We start from the raw sequence: 10,177 nt of genomic DNA on the forward strand, positions 1-10,177 counted from the left end.
ATATATATATATATATATATATATATATACGACGGGCTTCTTTCAGTATCCGTCTACCAAATCCACTCACAAGGCTTTGGTCAGCCCGAGGCTATAGTAGAAGACACTTGCCCAAGGTGCCACGCAGTGAGACTGAACCCAGAACCATGTGGTTGGTAAGCAAGCTACTTACCACACAGCCACTCCTATGCCCGCAACAAAATTATTTCTTCCCCACCACATTTTCGACATTGATGAGTTGGGAACTAAGGAACCAATGGGGTTAAACCAGGGATTTTTCACCATTCTTTTATCTATGGACCCCTTTGATTACTATGTTATTCCGGTGGACCCCTCACAACCATTCTATGTTTAAAAACCAGTTTTACAGAAACTTCTTCCAAAATTTCTATTTTGCTTTTCACGCATTAACTTGGGTTGAACTACGTAAAATGAAACCAGGCTGTTTCTTGCAATACGTAAATCTAAAGCATAATTTCTTCAGGTTCTCAACCATTTTTTACCTTTGGACTTCTTTGATTACTATTCTATTCTGGTGGACCTCCATCGCCTTTCTATGTTTAAAAACTAATTTTATACAAACTTCTTTCAAATCTCCTATTTTGTTTTGTTACCCATTTCCTTGTGTGGGTTGAACTATGTAAAATATGATCTGGCAACCGAGAGGGGGTAAGTGGCTTTATGTGAGGTGCTGAAATGAGTGATAGTGAGATAAGCACAGGTGTCTTGTTACAGGGGATATACACGACCACCCTGCATCATGCAAACATATATATATGTAAACATAAACACAAATATATGATACATACACGTGTACTTCAAATGTCATTCATGGCACATGCTCGTTCTCTGGTTGTGCTTTTGAGAAAAACTTTTTTCATTCCAATCAATACTGAATAAACTTTCATAGCATTAAAACACATTTCAAGACATGCTTAGAATTAACAAAAAAACCAACAAGAACCAAAACAAAACAAAACACTAGCAATCATTAGAATAACAGATCAAAGCTAGAACGCTCATCTCCTGTGTTATGGAATGGTTTGTAGAGGACTTATTCTTTTATTCTGTTGTAGGTTGAATTTTTAGATAAAATTTTTAACCCTTTAGCACTTAGATTTCTGTGTCAATTATAAGGCTTATTTTATTTATTCACCTTGTTTTGAATTCATCATGCAGTATCTCATAGTGTTGAGATTTCAATGATGTGATTGTTTATTTTTTAGAATGACACTGTAAGGTAGGTGGGAGAGGCCAGATCCGGCTGATTTAAAAGCTAAATAATATGATTTAGTGAAAGGTGAGCATGCAGCTCCCTTCAAGCCTTTTCATTTAGTTATCCAAGACAAGAAAGAAATCTTCTTTGGACTAGAGACCTAGAGACAGCATGTGCTGTGTGTGACACCAGACTTGATAAAAATACTGTATGGCATGCTCTCAGCACATGAAACTAATAGTAGCACATAAAAACATACATGGCTCAATGGTTAGAGCGTTGGGCTCACAATCATGAGGTTGTGAGTTTGATTCTTGGACCAGGCTGTGTGTTGTGTTCTTTGAGCAAAACACTCTATTTCACATTGCTCCAGTCAACTCAGCTGTAGAAATGAGTCACTGGTGCCAAGCTGTATCAGCCTTTGCCTTTCCCTTGAATAACATCAGTGGCGTGGAGAGGGGAGGCTGGTATGCATGGGCGACTGCTGGTCTTTCATAAACAACTTTGCCTGGACTTGTGCCTCGGAGGGGAACTTTATAGGTGTAATCCCATGGTCATTCATGACCGAAGGGGTCTCACCATCTATAATGACACTACATTATGTACATACTGGATGACACTATATAAGCTGCAATTACTTTTGTTTCAGCACATGATCTCAGATCAGGTCACTTGCTATGCAAGTACATCTCTGAAATTAAAATGTAAATTATCTATTCACCATAAGGGCCATACGGAGGAAACGCTTCCACAATTTGGTCATATAATCCTATTCAGTTTGGTGAACTCTGAGATTTTCTGCCGACACTGACTACCACCCTTGAATTTATTATTTCGGACTCTGGGAGTGTTTTGTTTTGTTAAGTAATAACATAGTTTTAGTAATAACACAGCAAAAAAAAAAAAATAGAAAACCTTAAAATACAAAAGCCCATGTTACTAGTAGTTTCAAAAGGATAGCAAACTAGTTGAGTACCTATTGTCAAACATTACCATTTCTATTTCTCAAACAATGCTTGACAAAAGATACTTCATCACTTTGAGTGCCCTCAAAACTAATAACAACATGGACTGAAAAGATGCTGTAATTCTAAAAGGTGCGGTGATTTACTTTATGCTCATCATATTCGGTGTTGTTCATGCTGACATACAAACATACTTTGTAATTGTATATTTACACACACACACACACACACACACAATTATATTTCTCTCTCTCTCTGTATGGCATATATATCATCATCAACATTTAATATCCATTTTCCATGCTAGCATGAGCTGAACAGTTTGGCAGAAGTTGGTGTGCCACAAGACGGTACCAGGATTCACTGTCTGTTTTAGTAAGGTTTTTACAGCAGGATGCCATTCCTAATATGAACCACCTTACAGAGTGGACAGTTGTTTTTTTTTGTATGTGGCACCAGCACTAGTGGAGCCTGTTTTGGCATGGTTTTTACAGCTTGATGCCCTTCCAAATGCCAACCACATTACAGTGTGGACTGGATGCTTTTTACACACCACAAGTGTAATCTTAGAATTGCATGGAGCTAATAATATATGTAAGCCCTGACAAAATATGTTGAGTGTTACTTTCTGTTGCTTGACCACTTGTGTATATAAATATATATATATATATATATATATATATATATATATATATATATATATATATACGTTAGAAAGGTCATCCAGCTGTGGAAACCATGCCAATGCATACATGGAACCTGAAAAGCCTTCACCTAGTCAGCTTCTGTCAAACCATCGAACCCATGCCAGCATGGAAGAGACGGACATTAAATGATGATGATGGTGATATATACACACAGATACACACGCACATGTAGGTATATACATACAAACATGTAGATAAATGGATTGTTTTCATTTTCTTACCGCATCGAGGGATGTCACATCTTTCCTTCTTCACTTGACTGTTTAAGGTAAAGCACCAAGGAGCATGGTCAGTGTTTCCGGGGTTACGGCAGTAGTTATGATCTCCTAAGAAAAGAAGAGGACATTCAATACTCAATCGTTTAATGTGTGCGTGTGTCAGTGTATCCATGTGAATGTGTTTATAACAGACATTGTTTTCTTGATTTGTGTTGCTGTTTTGCTTCAGGTCAGCACTGATCGAAATACACCCACCCCCATTAATCCAGCCATTCATCTTCTCTGCCCACTTTTTCTGGGAGTTGTGGTGGTGCGGTAGTGCCCTCAAGAGCTTCCTCCCAATAGGGTCCTATCAGAAGCAACCACCATAACATTTTCTGACTGGATTTCCAAGTATGATAAACCAAGATAATGGATATTATCCAACAACCTCATTCTTGGTTTACCCCAAGTCTCATACCAGTTGGCTTGCCTTGAAGGAATTCATGATTCTTTCCTGTGACATTCTAATCACAAGTCACTTGTACAAGAGCTGTGACCTCTCAATGAGAAGTAACAGTCTGACCCTGAGAGGCTCCCTGATCTCTAGGCTAAGTACCCTGTTGAGTAATCTTGCTCCAAAGATCCTTTGGAGGGGAACCCCATTTTGGCTGTTTGTATTCATGACTTTACTCTCTCAGTCATCACCCAACATTCATGATCATAGCTGGGAAAACCCAAGCTGAAGATAGTGAGTTTGGTCTTTTTATAAACAGCTCTTCTGAGGGTCGAATGCTGTAGCTGGGGCATTACTGCTCCAGAGAGACAGAAGGTCTTATGAGATAAAATATGAGAAAGCTACTTACCCAGCTCTGGGTATTGGGTGGGTTTGAAGTGATGAAGGTGGGGGTTATTTGAGCTCCACTTCTGACACTCGTGACCAGAACGAGTTCGACTAATCATTCCTCTGTAATTACTTCCGCTGCCATTGTAACAACTGTGTTCTGTAACTATAATGAAAAACAATATATATATATATATATATATATATACACACACACACACACACACACACACAAACATGCTCACTCAAATACATATATAGATATGTTAGAAAAACACAAAGAAAATGCTTTGAGAATTTGATCATAGATAAAAGAAGAAATATTTATTTTAAAAAATTTATTTGAATTTATTTCTCCCTTTTATTTCAGCATGACTATATTCTCTTTTTAAGCAACTGAAACAAGTAGCACTTGTCACTGTTTGTTGCTGGAATCAAACCCCATTGATAAATTAACAAAGACAAATGTACTAAGCTCAAACATAGTTATGTCTTTAATGTAACACACACACACACATACACACACAGCCTCTATGTTAACTTCCATTCCACGTACCTCTGGTAGCATTGCGGACACCGATTTCAATGCAATTTGCAGCTTCTTTAGTTCCAACTGGGGCTAAATTTTCACATTTTGGTAGCAATTTTTCTCCTGAAATAAGAAATAACAAAAACATACAAATATAAATAAAAGTATTTTTTTTCTTCATGATTATTTTTATAAAAACAACAAAAAAAAATGATATGGCTCAAAAACTGACGAAGGCCGTTCATCATTTCTTTTCAATCGACAAAGAAATTGTTAAATTTGCTATGTTTCTTTTATGTCTATGATGTAAGTTTACATCAATTATATCATACCTTGATACTGTGAAAACAGGGTTTCCTATAGACAAACCCCTGGTATTAAATGAGTTACACACTTATGGCATGCAAATTAGCTCCAGTTCTACGAACCTGTTGAATTTGATGCATAAAACATAGTAAATGTTTTTATTTTCATTCCCTTCGAAATTACTCTTAACTGTGGTTTGGATTTTTTGACTGTTCTTTCTAGTATGTTAGGCAACCTGTTTACAGGCTCACCTCTTTGTGTTTAAATGTACACTAATTTATATACACACACACACACGGTAAAGACCCCTTTGGTCATGAATGACCATGGTATTACACCTGGAAAGTTCCCCTCCTATGCACAAGTCCAGGTGAGGTTGTTTCTGGAAGACCTGCAGTCACCCATGCGTACCAGCCTCTCCTCTTCATGCCATAGATGTTATCCAAGGGAAAGGCAAAGACCGATACAGCTTGGTACCAGTGACATTGCAGCTCATTTCTACAGCTGAGTGAACTGGAGCAACATGAAATAAAGTGTCTTGCTCAAGAACACAACACACAGTCCAGTCCAGGAATCGAGCTATCTCATGATTGTGAGCCTGACGCTTTAACTACTGTGCCATGTGCCTTCACACACACACACACACACACACACACACACACACACATAAACAAACAGATTGGCTATTTGTTTCTCTGGGATTGGTCAAGTGATGTGGGCACATCTGATGAGACCACAATAAGGGTCAAAGATCAATGAAGGCTGTTTGTCTATTTTTTTCAAGCAATGGAAAACTAGGTTACTTTGCCATATTTGTATGTCTACAATGTAAGTTTATATACATAATTTGAGGAAAAATTAGCTCCTATTTCTTGCAGGGTATGCCTTGGATGACACACAGGACAATGTCTGGGAAAAAGACAAGGTGGTCATGTCTTGAACACTTCTGATCATAATTCTGCTTGAATATGACTGACCTGGGGTTAAACATATAGCAATGACCTTGAGAACTTCTATTTTGGCCACTCAGCTTATTTGAAATAGCAGCCAAATATTCCTCAAATCACAGCCTACCATTTCAAAGAAGCAATATGAACACCAGGAATAATGTTGTCCTAGATACACTATGCTTTTGATAAGTTAGAATGGTCATAGGTCTGCATAATAAGCTATTTTGGTCACACGACCTACTAGAAATAGCAGCCAAATATTCCCTTTAAGGCGGTGCTCCAGTATGGTTGCAGTCAAATGACTAAAAAAGATAAAAGAATATTGTACCTATAAGTGGATGACCTTTAGCCATTTTGTATTCGTTTTTGCAAATGTCTTCTCTTAAGATTTTGCATTCATCTTTGCAAAGGAGCCGGGGCTTTGGTATGGCACTGGTTTCGTCACACAATGGGAAAGCATGATAGCACAATGACAGTATTGCAAACTGCTGACACCTGGGGGATAAGTCTGTTGACTGACCAATCATAGTTACAGCGACTGGAAGAAACAATACAGAAACGATTATATATATAAATGGAAGTCTGAAAAGAAAATATATATATATATATAAATAGGCGCAGGCATGATTGTGTGGCAAGAAGTTTGCTTCTCAATTACATGGTTCCGGGTTCAACCCCACTGCGTGGTACCTTGGGCAAGTGACTTCTGCTATGGTATGGGACTGACCAAAGCCTTGTGAGTGGATTTGGTAGATGGAAACTAAAAGAAGTCCAGGTGTTGAGCCGGCAGAATCGTTAGCACGCCGGGCGAAATGCTTAGCGGTATTTTACCTGTTGCTACGTTCTGAGCTCAGGTTCCACTGAAGTCAACTTTGCCTTTCAACCTTTCAGGGTTGATAAATTAAGTACCAGTGAAATACTGGGGTCGATGTAATCGACTGACCCCATCCCTCGATACTCCAGGCCTTGTGTTTATAGAAGAAAGGATTATTATTATATAAAAGAAATCATTATTATTGCAGCGTAGAAGGTGTTTATAAGCCATTTAAAATAACACACAAAAACCGTTAGATTCACTTCAACATTTAAATTTAATTTGCCAAAATATTTTCGTCGCTTTGAGACCGTGACCTGTTCACTGACAAAATTCAGTGCTGCATCTGAATTTTATCAGTGAACAGGTCCACGCTGCAATTGTTTTCGTTCCAGCATATGATCTCAGATCAGGTCACTTGCTATGCAAGTACATCTCCGTAAATCATTATTATTATTATTGGTGAGAAAGTGCTGATTGTTGAATGGGCTTACCAGTGTAGACTTTTTCAGTTTCTACCAGACCGTTCTTATTCGCTACGTAAACACTCTTATTGGCCAGAAACTTTGCACACGGAGTTCCATGGTAATCAAAGCAGGAACCTTGATTGTTTCTGGGGGAAAATAAGAGAGAAATGGTGGATTAGATGAAACGAGGATGATGATGAGATAACAATTAAGATAAAGTTGATTAGATGAGGTGATATTGAAATATTGTGAATATAATGAAAGTAGGAGGAAACTTTTCAAATAGAAATAAAGTGGAAGTATAGAAAAAATGAACATTATTTTCCCCTCTTACTGTTTTGTTTCGTTTTGAAAGATAAAAACTTATTTTATGGTTTGTTATTGTTTATATCTTGAATCACATAATCTTTTATGGGGACACCAAAATCTTTGAAGTGCTAAGGGCCTTAATGGGTCTTAACCTGGCCCTGCTTAACAATAACAGTTACTCACTATGTCTGACCCCCATCCATTCAGTATTGTGGGGATTAGGGGTGTGAGGAAGGAATATGCAAATTTAAGACGTTGATTCAAAGGAGTGGAAACAACTCAAGTGCACTTACTGTTCTTCTGAACTGGAACCAAATGGTGTGGAAGGTGTCTGCCTTCCGGAGGAATCTGTGAAGTAAAATAAATGAATAAATAAATAAAATAAAACGTGGATACACACACACACATATATGCTTATATATATATATATAATTTATTTTTTTATAAGAGACCCTAGATCCCCTGATCTGCTCCCACTCTTGATTTCTATCTTTGGGGGCATTTGAAAGGCATGGTGTATCGCGGAAAGATAAAAGACTTAAATCATTTGAAGGAACGCATCACCGACTCATTTGCACACATATCACCAGATGTGCTATTACGAGTTTCACATTGAGTTGGGTAAACATATTGCAATGTGTATTCAAAACAATGGTAACCATATAGAGCCTGTTAAATAATAAAAACTGTTCTTATAAACTGTTTCTTATAAAAAAAAAAATGGTTCCTATGTATGGCGACTTGAATCACCCTGTATATATGTATGTAAGCATGTATGTATAGATACGTATGTATGTATGTATATATGTACAAAAAAAAAAAAGGGAGTGAATGTTTAAATATATTGCCCCTATTTCTTTAAGGGAATAATTTTAAGTAATTATGCTCCAAAGTAAAGATTACTCACCTGGAATACGATCGATCATCTTTTTGGTAGAAATTTCTGGAAAGTAAAAAATGTGAAATTAGTAATGATGAAAATAATGATGATGATGATGATGATAATGCAAAGGATAACTGTTATTTTACTAAATTCTTTGTTTTAAATTAATTGAAAGAAACCCAGAGCATCTCAAAATAAATGTTAACGAAAGGGTTTCAGTAAAGGGGAGGAGGCACGATTATTATATTTACCCAATTCTTGACTGGTACTTACAATAATAATAATAATAATAATAATAATAATAATAATTCTTTCTTTCTACTAAAGGCACAAGGCCTGAAATTTGGGGGAGGAGTATAGTCGATAGCATCTACCCAGTACTCAACTGGTACTTATTTCATCGACCTCGGTGGAATTTGAACTCAGAATGTAAAGACAGACGAAATGCTGCTAAACATATCGCCTGGCATACTAATAATAATAATAATAATAATAATAATAATAATAATAATAATAATCCATATTTACCGTCTTTGACGCGAAGTCTACCAGTGGTGTTTTTTTGTCCAAAACGGTTGGAAGCGATACACAGGAACAATCCCGAATCTTTTGGACTTACATCGAGAATTTTTAACCTAGAGAAAAAGAAAACAATGACCATTAGTGTGTGTGTGTGTGTGTGTGTGTGTGTGTATCCGTATATATGCATGTTCATATAAGAGTGACCTTTTTTCTAAAGACACACCAGTGGTCTTCCAGCATGCTAGACACCAACCCAGAATTTCTGAGCGCCCTGGGTTCATCAGTCCTTTTGTTGCCACCAATGGAGGGAACAAATAAAGGAGGAGATTGGGTGTTTTTGAAATGTGCACAAGATTCCTAATGGTCAGTGATGGCCTTCCTTGACCACAAGTGGGCAGCCATCATCACATATGGTGCAAGACTTGACAGTTATTAACTCCAGTGTGGTTACCCAACAATGATTAAAAAACCTCTTTTACTGTCCCTTAGCCCCTTGGGGGTCGTTGGGACACTGCGGCCATGCAACATATCAAGGGTGAGAAAGCCTGGTGGAGCCCATCCCCCCTTCAGGCTAAGCTAATTTCTACAGCTGAGTGGACTGGAGCAATGTGAAGTGCTTCGCTCAAGAACACAACACATTGCCTGGTCCAGGAATTGAAACCACAATCTTACGATCATGAGTCCAACACCCTATCCATTAAGCCACACACCTTTCTAAATAGTACAGCTGTGAATGAGAGAAAAGACATGTGGAAAGTGATGTGAAACTTATTTGTATCTCTTTTACTTGTTTCAGTCACTGGACTGTGGCCATGCTGGAGCACCCCCTTGAAGGGTTTTAGTTTCACAAATCAATCCTAGTACTTATGCTTTCTTTCTTAAGTCTGGTACCAATTTAGTCAGTTTCGTTTGCCAGACTGCTAAGTGACAGAGACGACGATGATGATGATGAATGTGTGTACTGTATCCCTGCATGTGATAAAAGGGTAAAGATCCCCTTCGGTCACAAGTGACTAGGGGATTGCACTTTGAAAGGTTCCCTCCAAGGCACAAGTCCGGGCAAGGTTGTTTATGGAAGACCAACAGTCGCCCATGCATACCAGTCTCTCCTCTCCACACCACCAATGTTATCCAAGGGAAAGGCAAAGGGGCCGATACAGCTTGGCACCAGTGATGTCGCAACTCATTTCTACAGCTGAGTGAACTGGAGCAACGTGAAATAGTGTCTTGCTCAAGAACACAACACATAGCCTGGTCCAGGAATCGAACTCACAACCTCACGATTGTAAGCCTGATGCTCTAACCACAGAGCCATGCACCTACACTACACGTCATAAGATGCAACTTAAAGGGGTTGGCGTCAGGAGGGCCATCTGGTCACAAAACACTGCCTTTAAGAAAAGAAATGAGGAAATCCCATCAACTCATACCAGCATGGAAAATCAAACATGCAAACAACTCTAACGAG

General features: G+C 38.2%; 1 protein-coding gene across 1 annotated transcript in view; it reads right to left on the bottom strand.

Annotated features, from left to right (window-relative positions):
- Positions 1 to 10,177, bottom strand: part of LOC106869009 (inactive tyrosine-protein kinase transmembrane receptor ROR1) — a 23,037-nt gene that overhangs the window by 6,161 nt on the left and 6,699 nt on the right. Inside the window, exons 4-11 of the mRNA XM_052976927.1 lie at positions 8,716 to 8,822; positions 8,212 to 8,247; positions 7,598 to 7,652; positions 7,023 to 7,141; positions 6,043 to 6,252; positions 4,486 to 4,581; positions 3,952 to 4,095; positions 3,110 to 3,214 (exon numbers count right to left, since the gene is read on the bottom strand). Coding sequence (XP_052832887.1) covers positions 3,110 to 3,214; positions 3,952 to 4,095; positions 4,486 to 4,581; positions 6,043 to 6,252; positions 7,023 to 7,141; positions 7,598 to 7,652; positions 8,212 to 8,247; positions 8,716 to 8,822 — 872 coding nt within the window. The remainder of the gene's footprint in view (positions 1 to 3,109; positions 3,215 to 3,951; positions 4,096 to 4,485; positions 4,582 to 6,042; positions 6,253 to 7,022; positions 7,142 to 7,597; positions 7,653 to 8,211; positions 8,248 to 8,715; positions 8,823 to 10,177) is intronic.

This window comes from Octopus bimaculoides, chromosome 26, assembly GCF_001194135.2.
Source record: "Octopus bimaculoides isolate UCB-OBI-ISO-001 chromosome 26, ASM119413v2, whole genome shotgun sequence".
NCBI classification, from domain to species: Eukaryota; Metazoa; Mollusca; class Cephalopoda; order Octopoda; family Octopodidae; genus Octopus; species Octopus bimaculoides.